Source organism: Poecilia reticulata, chromosome 12 (genome assembly GCF_904066995.2).
Source record: "Poecilia reticulata chromosome 12, P_reticulata-male-v2, whole genome shotgun sequence".
Taxonomy (NCBI): domain Eukaryota; kingdom Metazoa; phylum Chordata; class Actinopteri; order Cyprinodontiformes; family Poeciliidae; genus Poecilia; species Poecilia reticulata.
Window position 1 is genome coordinate 8,025,889 of NC_088841.1, and position 19,576 is coordinate 8,045,464.

General features: G+C 43.5%; 1 protein-coding gene and 1 long non-coding RNA gene across 3 annotated transcripts in view; both read left to right on the plus strand.

Moving 5' to 3' along the window:
* col5a1 (procollagen, type V, alpha 1) overlaps positions 1 to 19,576 on the plus strand; it is a 104,254-nt gene that overhangs the window by 50,567 nt on the left and 34,111 nt on the right. For both annotated transcript variants that reach the window (XM_008423597.3, XM_008423596.3), the window contains exons 6-25: positions 287 to 394; positions 493 to 879; positions 1,725 to 2,339; positions 2,431 to 2,487; positions 4,876 to 4,917; positions 5,362 to 5,424; positions 5,517 to 5,591; positions 7,127 to 7,219; positions 7,408 to 7,464; positions 7,581 to 7,634; positions 7,779 to 7,832; positions 7,991 to 8,044; positions 8,166 to 8,219; positions 8,308 to 8,361; positions 8,681 to 8,725; positions 15,737 to 15,790; positions 16,230 to 16,274; positions 16,921 to 16,974; positions 17,050 to 17,094; positions 18,840 to 18,893. In XM_008423597.3, coding sequence (XP_008421819.2) covers positions 287 to 394; positions 493 to 879; positions 1,725 to 2,339; positions 2,431 to 2,487; positions 4,876 to 4,917; positions 5,362 to 5,424; positions 5,517 to 5,591; positions 7,127 to 7,219; positions 7,408 to 7,464; positions 7,581 to 7,634; positions 7,779 to 7,832; positions 7,991 to 8,044; positions 8,166 to 8,219; positions 8,308 to 8,361; positions 8,681 to 8,725; positions 15,737 to 15,790; positions 16,230 to 16,274; positions 16,921 to 16,974; positions 17,050 to 17,094; positions 18,840 to 18,893 — 2,064 coding nt within the window. The remainder of the gene's footprint in view (positions 1 to 286; positions 395 to 492; positions 880 to 1,724; positions 2,340 to 2,430; positions 2,488 to 4,875; positions 4,918 to 5,361; positions 5,425 to 5,516; positions 5,592 to 7,126; positions 7,220 to 7,407; positions 7,465 to 7,580; positions 7,635 to 7,778; positions 7,833 to 7,990; positions 8,045 to 8,165; positions 8,220 to 8,307; positions 8,362 to 8,680; positions 8,726 to 15,736; positions 15,791 to 16,229; positions 16,275 to 16,920; positions 16,975 to 17,049; positions 17,095 to 18,839; positions 18,894 to 19,576) is intronic.
* On the plus strand, positions 8,732 to 14,513 carry LOC145553953 (uncharacterized). The gene is made up of 2 exons (XR_014090017.1): positions 8,732 to 10,672; positions 13,721 to 14,513. It is a non-coding gene; the product is annotated as an uncharacterized LOC145553953 (long non-coding RNA).

Here is a 19,576-nt window from a genome sequence, read left to right on the forward strand (position 1 = left end):
GGAAAATTTAATCGTTTTTTACCTCTGCAAAAAACGACAGACTCATTAGGCAAACCGAAGACGTAATTAGTCACCGAGCAAGTTGCAAGTTTCGACAGAGTGATGCAGCAGGACATGTCTGCGAGTGGAAAGCATTTTTGCTGGGTTGCCGATCGATGGCCAGTCAGCCAGGAGGCAACGGAGTTGTAGATCATGTTTGAAAATCAGATTGTTAATCATTGATTGTTATCCTCTCCCTCCCAGTCATTCTTTCACTCATCACCGGTGGAATGTATTTCTCATTCAGGTCGCAGAGGAGGACAACTACTACTATGAATATCCCTATTATGATGACCTTGAAGGCAAGCCATTCGATTCAACTTCCGAAACAGAGACGACCATTAAAGAAGTCAAGGTAATCCACTTAGGAATTTCCTTGGACCGCATCTAGAAGCTTGTATACACGCCTCAAATGGCAACCCTTAACGACCGTGTAACGACACCGAATTGCAGGGGACGGACGGAGGCAGTGTGGTGTCCACAGCTGAGAAAGTCGTCAGGGGCGGTTCGGGCTCCACGTCCGTTTCCACCAGCTCGACTTCCTCAAGCTCATCATCCAGCAGCTCGTCGGCCGGTGCCAGAGGGGAAGACGCCTACGGGGACGTGAACAACTCTTACGACTACGACGGCTACGACGGCACCAATTACTACTACGGCGAGTCCACCGCCACGCCTGACGGCGACACCTCTCGACGCGTCACCGTCACCAGCGTTGGCACCGGGGGCGAATTGGACCTCGGAGCAGTGGGAAGGATCGATCTGGAAGGTGGGGCCGGAGTGGACAGGAAGGTGATCACCAGTGGAGGTGGAACTACAATAACAGTCACACGCAACGTGTCGGTAAGTTGACCGCAAAGCAAAATCAAATCGGATGTTTTTAAATAAGATCGTTGTCATGTGTACACATTGTGCCTTGATAACATATTCGTACTGCTTGATGGGTTTTTTTTTGTTTGGTTTTTCTTTTGCATTTTTCCAGTTAAAACCACAGAACTCAATGTATTTTCCTAGAATTTTAGGTGACAGACCAACACAAAATACTTATTAATCGGAAGTGGTTCAGCTATAGCATATTAATACAGTAAAACTAATGTGTTTTAATTGTGATACAGAAATTATGCAGTCATATTTGCTCTGATAACTGGGAGCTCTCTTGGGTATCGTCCGATTGCAGTTCTTACCTTAAATAATGACTGGAAAGTTGGGTAAAAGTCAGGTAATGGCTAATTGGGTACCTTTGTCTAAATCTAGCTTTAATGTGAAGGCCTCAGAGGTTTATTAAAGAATATGACTGAACAAGTATCACCAGGAAAACCAAGGACCACAGCAAATAGGTTGAGGGATAAAGCTAAGGAGAACTTTGAGGCAGAATAAGCCGAATAAGTATCCCTACTGTTGAATTCACCATCTGAAATGAAAAAGAATATGGATTAAAGGCCAAAATGGCATTAATCAAGGAATCAGCTGAGAACAACAGGCAGCAATTTCATTCTATAAGCTTGCAAAACGATTAAAGACCTTTCATTGCAGTATTTGCATTCTAATTGGATATTACACTCGTTTTTTTTCCCTATGAAATCTCCGTTTGAGGTTGCATAGTGATAAAATTAAGAGGTATGCAAATACCTTTGCATGGCGCTTTCTTTTCTTACCACATCCTGATGCTTGCAACTGTGTTTTAACAGGCCGGAACATCCTACAGTGACTACGGCAATGGCTACGACTACGGCGTCGACAGCTACTACACAGAGGGAGACGTCGGAGGCAGCAGCAGTACAGTTGTCATCGGTGGTGGAGGAGGAAGCAGCAGCAGTAGCACAGTTCTGGGTGGAGGCGACCATGGCAGCAGCAGTACAGTTGTCATTGGTGGTGGAGGAGGAAGCAGCAGCAGTAGCACAGTTCTGGGTGGAGGCAGCCATGGCAGCAGCAGTACAGTTGTAGTCGGTGGTGGTGGAGGCAGCAGCAGCAGTACAGTTGTAGTCGGTGGAGGAGGCAGCAGCAGCAGCTCTACAATCACCATTGGGAGCGGGTCAGCCGGAGGAGGATCCGTATCTGTCAGCGGCGGTTCTGTATCCGTGGGAGGATCTTCGACCTCAGGCGGAGGATCGGCGTCTGCCGGCGCAGCAGCCGGCGGGGCCGCTGGGACCGACCTGACCATCGACGGAGTCGATGACTACACGGATCTTGACAAGTTCAAGGAGGAGGACATCGTCGACTACGGAGATTTAGATAACTACGACGTCTATGGAGACTACACTGACAAAACACTGCCTGCTGAGACCAACGAGTACTTCGGCCAGGTGAAGAACAGTCCAAAGATATGACTCCGCAACTATGATTTCAGACGATGAGGAGGACGTCTCGATAAAACTTCCGTGTGTGTGTGTGCAGGTTGACGGAGCTCGTGGTGAGAAAGGACAGAAGGGAGAACCTGCTGTTATTGAGCCTGTGAGTATCTGTGTTTTAGCAACATACTAGAGCAGCAGATGTAAGGTGCATGTGCACACAGTTGGAAGACGCACTCACATATGTGTGATCCACATGTAAACACGATCCGGCCCTCGCTTCGGAAAGCAAATGCTCAAGCCAAACGTATTTACCATGGACAACTAAATCCTCCTTGCCGAATCCTCATAGCAAGGCCTCACTCATAGGTTCTCAGCATAAACATTTGGAAAAGGGCCATGCAGGGATTGTCAATAATCTCTAAACACAGGGTGAGTGGAGGGGAAACCAAGAGAAGGGAAGGGGAAAAAAAGGAACGCAAGAGAGAACTACTAAACGTGATCCTCTGGGGTCTCTCTGACTCTAAATCAGACTCTGACACACAAGTATCTGTAACGATGACTCATTTTGTAAGTTTGGAAATGTATACACAGACAGAATTAATATGTCTAATGGACCTACAGCTGTTTCGCTTCAAACAAATGCCACAGAGCTGCCCTTAGCAAACACATGACCAAGTGTTTATAAGTGGAAGTAAAAAAAAAAAAGTGTGGGAGCTCTTTGCTTTGGAGTACCGCTTCAGGACCTGTGAAGCGCGACAAAAAATGTAAAACGATGTTTGCTCTCCAAAGATTTTTGCAAACAAATGCGCAACCACCCTGAAGACGCCATCTGCAGAGTGAATGATGGTGGCTTGGCTGCATGGTGCTGTGGGAATGCTTAGAATTGATGGGGAAGTGAATGGAGCTAAGTGCGGGACAAGCCAAGAGATTCCTAAGCCTTCCTCTCCAGAGCATCAGGCCTCGCTTATGGCTGCTTGACACAAACATTTGAAGAAGGGCCATGCAGGAATTACCAGTATTTCCTAAACACACAAATCTCAAGGTTTGAGTATTGTTCATAGAAATGCTGCAAGAACAGTCAGTGTGCTTTCTCTGTTTTACTCATGCAGTTATAAGCACAAGGTAATGATTATGTACAAGTGTAACATAAAAGGATATCAATTCATTCAAACTACAAGACTATTTATACATATGTTTTGTAGAATATTACATGTTAAAGGAGAATTTAGCTTGTGTTTTTCCCCATCAGATTCACATATTAAAGGATCCTCTAAGCTGACTAATTTTAAACAAGCTGTTCAAATGGCTTTACTCTATTGTCATGATCTTATTCATTTCTTTGTGTTTGATGCAACAGCATGCTTTTGCTTCTTCCCATTCGTAAAAACATTTTGTACCCATGTAGCAAAGTTGTTACTTACTGTTTTATTTCTTTTGGTAGTTGAGTATTTTCAATATGTACCTTTGCGCCAAAAACTACCAACCATGAGTCAATTTGCATTTTGCCCATTGTCTTCATAATTAATGAAAATACTTAAATACAGACAGATATAAACATATGTGCCATGGCTGAAATACATGGCTACAAAATATTAGTAGGAAGGGACAATTTAGACCTCCAACATTACAAATTGGGGGTCTAAATTGGCAAAGGGGCATTATGATCCCTTAATCAGACCCCCAAAAAATCTAAACTGACTCTGTTTTATATAACCACATTTACTTGCAGCACTTTCTATCATTTCCAAAGACCAAAACAGTTAGTTAAACAACCAAAACATGTAAATAAAAGGTGAAGAGGTGGAAACACCCACACCCTTAGCAGTGCCCTGTTATTTTCATTGGCCCACTAATCCTGTTCTGAATGATGAAGGATCTCATCAGAAAAATTACAAGACGGCAAAAGCTTGACATCAGACAATGTTTAATAGCCCCTTCTGGTGATGTGTTAAGAGATGAAGTGAGGAAAAATGTCTGAAGGTTTTAATTTCCACAAAGGGTGCTTCAGTAGTCCACCCCGTTTTCACATCAAAACGTGGACAGCGCATAACAAAACGTTAATTACTACTAAATTGTTTTCAGTTTTCGGTGAGAAAGTTCTGGAGGAATATCTCTCCTTACGTCAGCGATACCGTTCCATTTGTTTCCAAGCTGAGACACAGGGACCTGAGGAGCGATTCAAATCTGTGGTCATTTTCCGGTTGAAACAAATGAATTCCTCCCTGACACTCAACACCTTACGTTAGCTTCCGTTTATAGAGGAAAACATCTGGACGTCTTTGCTTTTGATTGCATTAATTCACCCGTTTATTTCGCACCTACTTAATTGGAAGCACATTTGATGGATGGACAGGAGCCAAACGTTGATAGGCAGGTTTGCCGGAGGCATGTTTTTGTTGATGCCAAACTGTTATTACTAAAGCAGTCCACGCTCGTGGCTGCACAGTGGGATGTTGTCGTGCACAGACATATGCTTCATAAACGAGGTCATTAGATTGTTCTATTGACCTTTGCAGTATCTAATAATTTCTCTGTTTGCATGTTTCAGGGTATGCTAATGGAGGGTCCGCCTGGGCCTGAGGGGCCAACAGTAAGTCAGTTTTTTTGTTGTTGTTTTTTTGGTCAAATTCTGTATTTTCTTCCTCATTGTGTTCTGGTCTTTTTCTTTTATCGATACTGATTTATACTGGTTTATGTCACTTGTTGATTGTAGGATAAATGAAAATGAAAGCTAAAATTGGTCAGTAAGACCAGCGTTCGAATGGAAAAGCATTTTTTTTCTCAAAGGATTTACACTTTGGCAAATGTTTAAGAACATTTGGAGAGGCCAGATGCTGCTGACACCCAGCAGATGGTGTCCTCCACAGGCCAGCGAGCCTCACTGACATGATGAGGTATAGTGTAAGCAAATAAAGATGACCAGACAAAAGGATCAACAGCGTGTCCCACCTGCTGTGTGTGGCCACTTTGGGATCTTGTGGCGTAGGACGTGAATATGGAAATCGATTGACATTTCTTTTTCGGTTCATAATAGGGTCTCCCTGGACCCACAGGATCTTCTGGCCCACCAGGCAGTTCTGGAGATCCTGGAGAGAGGGTGAGAAAAAAAATCCCTCGAGATATTTCTTAAAACAACAACAGGAACTCAGCCTGTTTTGGGAGCTCATCACGCAAACTATTCTCTTTAAGGGTCCTCCGGGTCGCCCTGGCCTTCCTGGTGCTGATGGTCTGCCAGGACCCCCTGGAACTGTCCTGATGCTGCCTGTAAGTAAACTCTGGTTGTGTGGGGTTTTTCTTTTTATTATTATCATTTCAAGGGTTGAAACATTTCCTGTGGTTTTGTATCACTCTCTGGTCACATTTACAGCAGTTTTACTAATAACTCTGACACATGTTTCACAATGTGTTCTTGGAGGAAGGGGGTTTCCAATGAATCCAATCGCAAATATGTTAATAGGGATGTGAGGCTTTAGCAGCCTCTTGTGGTGTTAAAGTGGAAGGACTTCCTTGGACTCTTTACAGCATAGATCTACATATTAAACCCAAATTTTTTGACTCAAAACTTAATCTACCAGGCGTCTCTCCAGAAAGTCATATGGTTTTTGATGGGACAGAAAGCAATAAGGCTGACTGACGCTTTTGTAGCCGTTGATCCGACTGCAAGAGTTACGCAACCTTTCCAAATAGCCTCTCTGTTGTCTACCTTCAAGCCTCTCGTTTTCTTGTACTTGGAAGATGCTGTCCAGCCTGATTGCTTGTACAGATGTGAAGCCTTGCGGCTTCGTTGATTCGCGGATCTCTTCTGGCTGAGCCGTGTGGCAAACTTGGTCTGGACAGTGACTCAAGCAGTTCTGGCGTGTCCTGGCTGGCAAACACTGCCGTTTTGAAATCCAGTCCCACAAGCCTAATGAGAAACATGCATATTTGTTTTGCCGTTCTTTCGAGCTGAGAGGACTCTTTTCGGTTCCTTTGTTTGACGCCGAGGAACAAGAGAAAATGGTTAACAACCCTAATCTGTAGCCACGCATTGAATTTTCAAGCTACATTCTCGGTCATGCTAATCAATTCTTGGACTGAGCTGAGTTTTCATGAATTGTTGATGGTCTGCATTAGTCACTAAAGAAATCAATGCAGGGCAAATCTTATAAATAATCAAACCAGGAGACAGTTTTGCTACAAGTAAAGACGTCGATACAAGCAGCTGTGAAGGAAATTTGACAGATTTCCAGATGTGGGGAGTTACGTTGACATTCTGTGCCGTGAGCTACAGCAGGTTTTACTCAAACCTCCAACTGAATCTGATGTTTGTATTATTCCTTCCTGGTTACCAGGATTCTGGAACAACCTTTTACTGCTGTACTTTTGTACATCTGTAAGCCGACAATCAGCCTCTTCAGGACTGCATGTGGTCCAATTCAAAGCATCTCATCCAAAAGAAAAGAAAACAACATCACGAGCCGAGCTGCACATCCAGCTTTTAATTTTCACTCATGCTGTAATGCTGGCGTATGACCACCAGATGGCAGTAGAATTTGATCCTTCTTGGCCAAACGTGGTGACGGTTGAGACGCTCTGTTCAGCATCCGTTTGCTCTGTTAATGTGAAGAACAGTGGAATAAACAAGTGCTGAAAACGCTTTGAAAACAAAAAAAACATTTTTTGTTTTCAAAGTAGTGGATTTTTTTTATTTTTTATTTTTTTTTATTCTTTTGTGAGCTGTTTGTTTTTTTTTTTTTAAAATAATTTAGCGGTTTGTTCTATTCTGCAGTAAAAATATGTACGAAACATTCTTTCCACAGTTCAGATTAAGCGCTGGAGGGGACTCTGGGCAGAAGGGACCAGCTGTTTCAGCACAGGAGGCCCAGATGCAAGCCATCATGCAGCAGGCCAGGGTAACAGATCACAGCTAAACATAATCACGAGCGATAGAGACACTTGTCAGTTTGTATTTATGACACAATGCATGCATTTGCTCTATAAGCGAGTGCGGAGTGCATGTGTATATATAAAGTCAAATGTGCTGTCTGAAGCCAACTCTCTTATGTTGATCTGTTTCATTTTATTTTCCGTCTTTGTCCAGCTGGCGATGCGCGGCCCGACAGGTCCAATGGGTTTGACTGGCCGACCTGGCCCTCTGGTGTGTACTTTGCATCCACCAATCAGGAAACACAGAGAAAATCTATTGGAGTGTTGCCTGTGCCTTTTAATTGACTGAGTCCTTACATAATGTCTCCTTATTTTATCCTTTCTCAGGGTCCACCCGGTGTACCAGGCCTGAAGGGAGAGTCTGGAGAGGCAGGACCTCAGGTACTAAATGTCACACTTTATCCTCAATCATTTTGAGATGAGCTGTGATTGAGATTACTCTCCCTTCTTTTTTTTTTTGGTAAGGAAAAGAAAAAAAGAACAAAAACAAACCAGTATCTGTAATTGACAAATGTTTTGTTTCAGGGGCCGCGTGGACCGTTGGGATCAGCTGGACCCTCTGGAAAGCCTGGCAGACGGGTACACGTTTGAGCAAACTTTCCACAAACTCGAACAAGTTCATTTATATGCCTGCGTTCACATCTCTGAATTAAAAGTGGCTTATATTCCACGCTGCAGCTGTTCAACGATCCTCTGCTCCATCGTCAACCCAGCTAAATACCAATTGTTTATTACAGGGCCGTTCTGGAGCAGATGGCGCCAGAGGAATGCCAGGACAGACTGGGCCAAAGGTATTTTCACTTCCACAATCGACAAACGTTGATTTAAGCGAATTGCACTTTATGAAGAGCAGATTAAAACCAAGAACTTTGGTGTTTGTACAAGATTTCCCATTTTCCGCGTGTTTCACAGGGAGACAGAGGCTTTGACGGCCTAGCTGGACTTCCTGGTGAAAAGGGACACAGAGTAAGAGTTTTTAAGGGTTTATGAAAGTAATTTCAGCTTTGTTTAGATGTGAGGGGAAGGCAAAATGTAATAATGTTTGTTTTTATAGGGAGAATCAGGCCCCTCAGGACCTCCCGGTGCTCCTGGCGAAGATGGAGAGAGGGTATCTTGGAAAATATGATTTCACAGCTTCGGTCTCATTTTACTGTGCTGACGAGTCGTAGAGCTGTTGCGATTGCATCCTCTTTCTGCATGCTGAGATCAATCCATAAGTACTTTCTACAGACACCTCTGGATTCGACATCCCTCCCTGCTCTCACTTTCTGCACATCTTCTACCTCATTACTGACGGTTTACATCACCTGATCTCACACAATTTCCAATATTTCCCAGCCTCAACAACTCCCATACCCTCACCTTATTCTCCATCATGGTTCCCATGTCTGCGCCGCAGCCTGACACTGACTTTATCTTTTTTGCAGGGGGATGATGGAGAGATTGGACCCAGAGGACTTCCTGGTGAACCAGTGAGTAATTGCGTGTTTTTTTTTTTTTCCCCCTCCTTTCATTCATGCTCCTAGATGTTGTGCAATGTGTAGGCGGAGGTGGGGTTGGGTTAGCGCCCGAGGCCTGCTGTCATCGTGTAATTGCGTTAGAGGTGTGTGATGATATCATACATCAACCGCGGGGCCGGCTCGCCTCGCTCACGTCGTTAGACGCTGGGATTTTTTTCCTGCCTCGCACTGAAGCGTTTATTAGGCTTCGCTCGTTCCTCACTCCTGTCTGGAGGTGAGAAAAGCTGGCAGTGCACATCAGGGTTGTTAAAGCCTCCCACTCCCACTCAGGAAGGATGTTCACTACAGAGAGTGGGGTGGGGGGGAGGAAGGCAGGAGGGCACAAGAAAGATGAAAAAAAATCAGCAGAAAGCTCTTGACATATTGTGTTATGATTCATTCTGGCCACCAGGGTGTGCAGATCTTTTCTGCCAGGACAATCAGTCTGGTTAGGTAACTGTGAGACCTTTGAGGCACAGAAGAGAGAGAAATAACAATAATATTCAGTCTGTATTATAATAATAATAATGGCAATGATAATTCTATTATTGTACGACAAGAGCACCTTACATGCGTTAACAAATCAGCAAATTACGGCATTCAGAAAATAACAACACCAAATATATTAAAGTGAAGAGAAAATCAAAGCAACGTTAAAAAGAGAACCGGTTTGACAAATCCGGCGCATTTTTAAAGACGAGGGTTAAGTTGACTGAAAGCTGTGAAGCCTGTGGTAGTCAGGCAAGCAGGTGGTAGACACTGTGTAATAAATAGAGCAGGTGGAGCCCAGAGTTAAGTGATGGAGTGATGCTGCGCAGTAGATCAGAGAGATACGGAGGCTCCTGGTTCTGGAGATGCTTGAAAGAAGAAAAAAAAAACCCTGATAGCAGCACTGCAATTTACAGGATGCCAATTAAGTTGTTAGAGGACTGAAGTAATATGCTCAGAGGAAGGAGTTTTTTTTTTCTTTCTTTTTTTTACCTGTTAAAGTCGGTGCGGCAAACTAGAGAGGACAAAATGACAGCAGTCAGCTTGAAATGTAAGAATAGCATGCCCATGAATAGTAGCGTTGTTTACTAGGAAAATTGAAGTATGTGCATTAACTGTTGTATTCTCTAAAGTAGTGTAAAATAAAAATTTCACCTAAAACTTTTAGCGTGGTTGAAGGGACATTTTCAAGAATTGTCAACGCATAGAATTTACCAGACTTATCGAAAACAACAGAAACACCAGAAGAAATCCTGTTTTCAGTCTGGAAGACTGTAGTCGCACCTGCCTCATCAATCAGCGCCTCCCTCTCTGCAACCTGGACCTATCGGCGCCGGTCCTTGCTCCAGCCAATCATTGTTTGGGCTCCAGGTCAAACGGACCTTCACCCATGGCCTCCTCTGCTCACCAGCTGCGATCAATCCGTTCAGCCGCTCACCACAGCTTCTCAGCCAGCAATCTCAACAGATCCTTTTCTTCGTGATTCCCCGTTTTTCCACCCGTGATCCTGCTGTCATAAGGGCCGCCTAACCGCATGCTCGGCTCTTTCCCCTCAATCGCAAGAGAATTTATCCTGGCCCCGCCTCAATCACTTCAAGCAGCTCCCGGCGCTCTCGCCTGACTGGGATTCACCATTTCCTGCTCCTTCGCCACCTTCACCAGGATCCATCTAAGCAAGCGGACACTTAATCCCACCATCAACATCTCCAGGCCGTCTCTCTTCACCTCAGGCCCTGGCACGAGCCGACCATGTCATCATTTCCTCCCAGCTCATCGTCCATCTTGTCTCCATTTCACCATCGTCTTCCCACCGGTTCCCCGCTCTGAACCAGCCACATCAACAGCTTCTCTCCTACCGCATGGCTTCTGTCAGCCCGCTCTTCAACGCCTCCCCTCGGATCTCTCACGCTACGCCTGCCTCGGGCTATCGAGGTAAGACGTAACCTTGTCATGTCTCATTCATGTTTCTCAATGCTGTAAAGCGCAGGCATTTTAGTCAATCCCCCCCCGAACACGCATGCCCTATTCGCATGCGCCACTCAGGCTATGTTTCTATAGCTCCATGGCTTTTTTCCAAATGAACGAATAAATAGTAGCACCCCCCCAACACACACACACCGGCGAGCGCAGGTAGCTCTCCGGGCTCTTTTACAGCGTCTCGTACACAGTAGCAAATCTCCGTTATTTACCGTTATCAAGCTCTCGATAGCTACTTCTTGAGCTCAATTACGCCCTGCACTGGACTTCCTGCTCCTTTTCCCAGTCCCTTTCAAGTCTAGCGACCGTGCTTATTCACGTCTATCTGTGCAGAGGGATTATTCATAAACGGCAGTCTTTTGTGCTCTGAGCTGTAGAGAGCAGAGCAGCCAGATCATCAAGATTACCGCATTTATCTTTCTGCTTCCATATTCGTTAACTTCGCGACTAATCAACGCTAGTGAATGAAAGCAGGCCAGCAAAAAAAAGCCCTACGCCGGCTCAAGAGAGGTCATCTGCACAGTCTGCGAGTCATAAATTATAAGGCGACATGCGCAGTAAACTGACTGCCGACGGATCGTGTAGTTGGTCAATACTCCCTCCATGGTTCATCTCGGTCGGATCAGTCCAAGTGCTTTCTCTAATCGTTGAACAAGCCAAATTCTTGCTTGTTTTGGCCATTACCCAATTATCGCTTATCATTACATTTTGTTCCATGTCCTATTCACTACTTGCCAAAAGCAACCTTAAATAGTAGCTGGTCAGCCTCAATATAATAAGTACTGACTTCGACTTAGGAATTTTTCCCCGCATCGTGGCTGATCGCTGTTTCATGTCGCTTCCCCACTTCCCATATCGTGTCCTCTGTCAATTTTCACGGTTAACCTGTCTAATTAGTTGTCTTCCGAGCCGCCTTCAATTGCCTTGAGCCCTGAGTCGCTAGCGCTGGGCTTTCCCTGTGCAGCAGCACCAGAGTCCTGCTGCTGCTGTTCTGAGCTCGCAGGAGCTTCATGAATCACGGCAGCAAATCCCAAAGAACTTTGAACAGTTTTTCCCCAAACTAACCGTCTGAGTGGAGTAACGTTGTTGGAAGCAGGCATGTTGTCTAGTGTTGACTAGCAAATATCAATTCAGGACCTAAGCTCGTTAACAATTAGCCTGTCTAAATATGTATGTTTATGTTAAGCTTCATCAATTCATTTTGCCCCCTAAATATAAGTCGATGCCCCCCCTCCACACCTCATGCATTAAACTCATCTGTAGCCGGGGTTGTTTAAGTTGTGTCTCTCGTCTAAGATCGTCCAAAATCTGCATGTTATTATTTCCCAAGCCATCCTGTCACATCCAGGTCGATGCAGCCTACTTTCTAGCTCACCCAGGTTCCACGCTCGAATGCGTTCGTTCCAGTCTCACCTCAGAGCCAATTGCCATTAGCAGTCATTCTCGTGGGCCCATTAGCAACAGTCAATCAGCATTTGCAGCGTCCTGAAGCACACGGCCCATCCGGAGGAACCGAACCTCCAATTTCATTGCCGGGTCCAATGAAGTTCATTTGCAGGGCCCGTTTCAACAAGTTCAAGTCTTAAAAAAAAACAAAAAAAAACTTATCTGTTCCACCTTCAACTTTCATTTCAGCAGCTCAAGTCCCTAGCGTTTTACTAATCCGTTTCATTGCCATAACCTGTTCCCTGAAGGGGAATTTCTGCAAGCGATCCCATGTCGTCGCTTTCCTCATAAGCAGTCGTGTCCCAACTACAGAGCCGAACCTCCACCCATCTGTTTCATGACATCAACCGGCACCAGTCATGTTGGCATCTCTGCTCGTTTTCAACCCTGGTCATTCTAACATCCTTGCTGATAAGCAGCATCTCGCCAATAGCTTCGTCATTTCATCCTAAGCATCCTTTCCTTATAATTATTCATAACTCTTCTCTGTGCTTGCAACTTCCTTCAGTGTCAGTAGCACTGCGCAATTACTGGTGGTGGTTGGTCAACTCATCCAAAGCCCACGCTCTTTTCCAGAAAATGTTATACAAACCATCCCCTTTTTGTCCTTCACCCCTTATAAATTCTTGTCCTGATGTGCAGAGCATTACATGGTCAGGCTCCTGCTTATCTTTGTCAGCTTTTAACTAAATGTTCTGCTGCCCGTGGTATCCGCTCCCAAGTCGGAATCTTTTGGTCGTTCCACGAACACGGTTAAAACTAAGGGGACGGGGCCTTTCAGTCGGTGGCCTTCAGGCTGTGGATCAGTTTGCTTTTACAGCTCCGTTGCTGAGGCTTTTAAAGACGACTACAAACGTTTTTATTTTCCCAGGCTTTAATGCTCCATTTTGTTGTTTCTTCCGTTGGTTTTGTGTATTTTTGTGTAATTCCATTGTACAGTGCCGTGATTATGTCAGGGAAAAGCGCTTAATAAATAAACTTTACTTACTTGCTTATTTTCAGGTTTCATCCAGATTGACCTCATCTCACCCACATTATCTGTCACCCTGTGAGGCTAACATAACTCTAGCACCTCGTCTCCAGAAGCAAGAAGTCGTCTCCTACCTTTCTAACCCATTCCCTCTTTTCATTTTCTCATCATACTAGTAATGCACAGCTGTCCTTTTCCACCTGCTAAATATAATTTCATAGCACCACCCCAGCTGGCCTTCATCTACCAGCACCTCACCTTTTAACGCCCCAGTCACCAGCAGCTGGCCTACATCTACCAGCCTCTCACCAACATACGTTTCGGCGTCCCCCGCTGGCCTTCATCTACCAGCATCCCACCATTTCCCGACTCACGGTGTCCCCTCCTGGCTTTCATCCACCAGCTACCTCTCATTCAACGCCTTGCGGGGTCCCTTTTTGGCCCCCCATCTATCCCACTCATTGTTCCTAGGTAACCTCTTCCTCACATCTCCTGTCACCTTCTCTGTTTCGTCCCCACCTCTATTAAAAAATAAATAAATTCTTCCTGCATTCTCTGTACATGTATCTACTTTCCTTCTCCTCTAGCCCATCACTTCTCTCCCTTCTGCTCCAGCGCAGCACAGTTCAGGCAAAAAACCAGCTGGCCTTTATCTACCAGTGAGTATCCCCTCTTTCGGTGCCTCGCGGCAACCCTGCTGGCCTACATCTCCCAGCAGCCAATCACCATCGCTTTGGGGCGTCCTCTTTGGCCCCTATTCATCTCACTCCTTATCGAGTCCCTAGTCACCTCCTCTTCTATTTCCTCGGTCACCTCCTCCCATCCCTGAGTTCCATCTCGAAACCCCGTATTAGTACCTCTCCTACCTGGGCTTCGGCCCCGGCCTCAGCCCTGCTTTAGGGGTCTACATTCCTCATGTTCATTTTGTCATTGAACTCTTTTAATCGCTTTCTTTCTCCGTTTGAGTCTCTCCAGATTGAAATGGAGTCTTGACAAAAGTTCACTCTGGAAGACTCTAGTCACACCTGCCTCATCAATCAGCACCTCCCTCTCTGCAACCTGGACCTATCAGCGCCGGTCCAAGCCTGGCTGCAGCCAATCATCGTTTGGGCTCCAGTTCAAAAGGACCTTCATCCATGGCCTCCTCTGCTCACCAGCTGCGATCGACCCATCTCCACCTTTTGCTCCTGGCTCTCAGGCCTCATCTTCCTCCGACCGCCGCCACCAGTACAGGCCCCGGGGGGTCTACATTCCTATGCTGCATCAGGAATGTTCATCGAGCTTATCGAAGTTCCAGCTTGACATCCCCGGCCGGGGCCTGAACGCCAAAGGACTTTGTTTATTTTTATGTTCATTTTGTCATTAAACTCTTTTAATTGCTTTCTTTCTCCGTTTGAGTCTCTCCAGATTGAAATAATGATTCAATAACCATAAACAGTCAGAAAGAGAAGAGATTGGAGGAGTAGAATCAAGATTGTAGGTGGATAGATCAGGCTGTCATCAGCGTAATGTATAAATAAAAAATGGGACCAAGAATTATCTTAAACTTTACTGCCAATTCTTTATTTAAAAATAGTTTTAAAACCATTTATGTGAAGCTGATTGTGCTAAGTTTGGTTTCTCTAACATCTGGCTCTTGTTTGGTTTGGCTTCTCTACGGTGGTTTCTTGTAAACTTTTCCAGGACAAACTGTCTTAACTTTCAGTAGTGAAACTCTTCACCGGTATAAATGAAGCTAAATTCTAGACAGCATCATGTTGGATTCAAACCGAAACAGTTTTCTTAAAAGAACTAGCTAACCTTAAATAGTGTTATGTATTTACTCAGTTTTGTATAAATTTTTCTAATTCTCTAACTCTTTAAGTTGCTGAACACCAAGCTAGCATTTAGCAACATTAGTTTAATATAAGATATAAAATATATTGTGTTTGTGACCTACATACTTCTCCCTATACAATAAATAAATAATTAAATACATAGATTAAAATAAACTGAGCTGCACCTGAGAATTTATAATTTTTTTTATTTTGCGGGAAACTCAAATTTTGATTTACAGAAGCAGACAGTGAAACAAGGCTGTGTAGACTTGTGTTTATAGAGAGAGGCGTGTCACTGGCATTTAACAGAAATGTTTTTTTGGCTTTCCTAAAAATATTACCGAGAATTGAAATATTATTCAGAAGTAGGCTGCAGACACAGCCCTGATGAAAACTACACACAACTGGGCAAAACTGGACAAAACACTAAGCACTAAGTGTCTGAAAGTGAAACCATCTGAACGGGCCAGAGTGAGCTGTCACTTGTAGCTATTGTCTTATGGCTAATAAACAGACCAAATTGAACCAACCGTAATTATTTAGATGTCAGCCATCTTGGAACGGGAATATTACAGCTGTTTGGAAAATAGGGAAGAAAGACTGACTCTAGTTAAATAAGTAGGATTTAACCACCTGAGTCGAAAGCAGGCGCAACATTCACAAGGGCGTTTTGTGAACGGCGGGTTATTTTTAGACGTATCATTTTGAAACTGGTTTTAATTATTCATCAGACCTCTCGAAGGTGTAATATCACCCTCAATCTCATTTCTCCCCCCGCCCCTCTAGGGACCTCGTGGTTTGCTGGGACCAAAGGGACCTCAGGGACCTCCTGGACCACCTGTATGTATCACCTCTTCTTCTATTATCTTTTCATATCCTCTGTGTCAGAGCAGATTTGGTATTTACACAACAGAATACATTTCTACCATCTCCTGGGCAGCTACTAAGAGAGCAGACAACACCCACAGGGACCCACCAAGCTCAATATATCTCACAGACTGCACAATAAGCAGCACACTATTGAGTTTAACTTTAATATTATTTGAAATATTTCTATAGCGGAGACAAGACTTGACTATAATATTTATAGATTTAATTTTGCATGAACAATGGGCAATAGATTTTTTTTCTTCTATTATTTTTTTAAAACAGAGACATTTTTCCGAATTTGCCTTCAGCAGTTTAAAAAAATTAAATGCCGTTAAATGGGTTTTCATTTCAGTGGGTTACGGATTTTCTTCTTTCAAGCCTGATTTTCTCTCCCTCATTTCCGTGACAGGGAGTTGCTGGAATGGATGGCCACCCTGGACCCAAAGGAAATATAGTAAGTAAAGATTGAACTGATTAAATTCCTAAATCAGATTAAAAAGATACCACTATCGGAGTGTTAAGAGGCACCAGCTTAATCACTCCGAGTGTATTTAGGCCTCAAAAAGGAGCCCTTTCGCACACATCTATGAGTACGAACACACACTAGCAGCATCAGAGAATACACTCTTGGCTAGTTGTACATTTCTAGCTCAATCTCTGCCAGCGCCCGGCACCCGTAATGAGAGAATATTTTACCGGAGCGGCCTGCTTGGTCTTTTGGGAGTCTTCCAACAAGGTAGAGATGGAAGATCAACAACTGGCCCAGACTCCCGGAATTGATTGCTGGTTATCCTACAGGGGGGAGGGATGGTGTTTTGTGTTTGTGGTTCAGCAGTTTGCGTCATTAGGAAAGTAGGTCTGAGGATGTGCCCCACATACACCTGCACACTTGTCCTTTTGCCTTAAATGCGACTAAATTTCTGAAATCCAGCAACAATATGTACATGTATAGTGTGTTTGAGTTAGAATTGGGTAATACATTACCATTCAGTTGAAACTGATTTAATTTAGATCTATTTTGTGCAACATTTTTACCCTGTTTTCCTCTTGGAAAAATAGCCTCATCGGTGTGTAAGGAGCTCTCTAAATGTTTATTCCAGGGACCTCAGGGAGAGCCAGGCCCCCCCGGACAGCAAGGCAATCCCGGTGCTCAGGTAGGTAATTTGCATTAGATTTCTGTCTCGGCTATCAGAGAAAAGGTTCCAAACAGTTTCTTATCCTCTCTGCAGGGACTCCCAGGGCCGCAAGGAGCAATTGGACCTCCAGGAGAGAAGGTAGCATTTCAGGCCTGCCGAATATGGAATTCCTGCTGGAGAATGAAAAAAAAATAAATAAAAAAAATAACTGCTAGCAAGATAAAATGTTAATACATGCAGACCCAGAATCTGTAAAATTATTGGAATTTGCCTCATTCATTTGCATGAGCAAGAAAGCCAAGCTGCTTTCTTATTCAGGCCCAGATGCTTATCACACAATTATGCAAACACATCCCCGTCCTCGGCACGGAATCCTGCCCCATATACAGCAGAGACCCATTCAAATCCTGATACGTTTTAAGCCAATTACAGCCATATCACATTCGCCGGCTGACATCGTAGATTATTGAACACAGAAAGTTTAAAAATTAATTACATGGGTGGTATGTTTCCCTCTTTTCTTTTTTTTTTCTAAAAGAAAGCTTTGAACAAAACGAGATAAAGACTAAAAACTCGACATTTTCTTTCAGTGTGTTAGCTCAACAAAGTAGTCATCAGCTCAGGATGTTAATCCTATATAGTCTTGAGTTTTACAATAACACATAAACTGACAAAAAAATTATAACTTGAGATTTTTAACTTAGCTGTTACAATCTGCTTAAAAAAAAACGTGACGTATCCTTTTTAGTCTAAGCTATCTTGTTTTCATATCATTAGCATTTATATACCTAGAATTGGCGATGTCAGCTTTATGGTCAGGTTAAATGGACTGATTATGTACATTTTGTTTTAAAGTTGCAGCTTCCCACAGCAAGTGAGAAACTGCTGGGTTTTACAGCATCATACGCATAAATCACCGTTTGGTACTTAAGTTTTGAAGTCATGGTTTGGCATTATTTGGTACAAACACATCAAGAAACGTGAAGCAAAGTGCATTTTTGTCCCCCTAACACAGCCTTAAACCGAATAAAATTGAAGCATGAATTACACCAGATTAGCATATCCAGTTGCTTCTACTTCCTCTTGCTAATGTAAGACTGGTAAAATATTCTGGCTGTAATGCTTATAAGCAAGAATTTTCTCTGAACTCAGCTTCTGTTTAAATCCAGTGTTTTCGGCTACGTCACTACTACAAAGACTCTTTTGGGGTTTGTTGTGGTCTAAATGTCAGCAAACGTCTGTTTTTAATGGTACAGTAACCTGACTTAGCACTTTAGCTTTTCCATTGTTTGACTTAGGGTGATGCCATTTCAAATGAGTAGTTAAGCTCCACATAGAGCGAGTTACTTAAATTTTTTCTGTTAATAAAGACGACCAAAAGATTCATTAAGTGCATCTTACTTTCTGAGTTGTCACCAGAGTATGACGTTTGAAGTTATGAAACAGCAGACTTTAATGATAGTTCGAGGCCCTCAAACTTTTGTCCTTTTCATGTTTTTTTTTTCAATCTGCTGCCTTTTACAAAAGTTGCTTGAGGGAAAGTAGATGTTCTTCATGTGTAAAGGCTTAAAAAGCGACATAAGTGCAGGTCACAAGTGAACTGAACCAAAATGGCACATTTTGAAAATTATCGAATGTGTCTCGTTACACCAATTATTGACCTTTTGTTTTTACTGTAGAGATAACACCCAGTTATGCACAGTTGTTGTCTTTGCTTCATCTTCATTTTAAAAAATGCCTGAGTGTCTCATTTTATGTAACCGGCATCAAATTTGATTGACTTCAACTTCTGAAGTCTGCCATTGTAAGGACTTCATATTGCATTTCTGCAGACTTTTATGAGCTTTTAAAACATATTGACTAACTGTGTGATGTTTGTCAAGGGTCCAACTGGAAAGCCCGGATTGCCGGGAATGCCGGGAGCTGACGGCCCTCCGGTAAGTTTGTATCAAGATATCCAAATTATATCAAATTAGAACTGCAGCAAAGCCTACGAATGATGGATGGATGGATGAGAAACAAACTTCTGTAATTTCATATCGCTTTGCCACATTAGCGCTTCTAAGATATACAGTGCAAACCACCTTGATGGTTATTAGTGTGAAGCATATGGATGATAGAACATCTTCATTTGGCTCTGTAACAGAAGATCATCACACCCACACACAGTACTTTATATGCAAACACCCTCCTTCACATCCCAGGCAGCAGTGACACCTGCACTAATGACAGATGTTTCTGAGAAATCACCAGGTGGCTCCTACCGTAGGAGAGAGGGGGGCCAAGAAAGGCTTTTTGAGGTTTAAGTAACTTCAGGGGCAGGAAAAATAAATAAATAAAATTTGAATTAGAAAGTGAGTGTCTGTTGAAAGATGAGACAAAATGGAGGAGAGCTCACATAATGCGATACTTTGCTTCACAATCCTTCAAAGGTTCCTGTTTCGGATTTGAAATAGCTCACATCCATCCACAGACTTTTTTCTTTTAATTCATTTGTTGTCTGTAACTTCAATTACAACATCCGCAGCCGTAGAGCTTCCTCTCTGCCCCTAATTTCTTTCCTCTTTTGTATCCATTTCGGTCTCTGTGCTAAAAACGCATCAGTGGCTTTGTGAAGCTC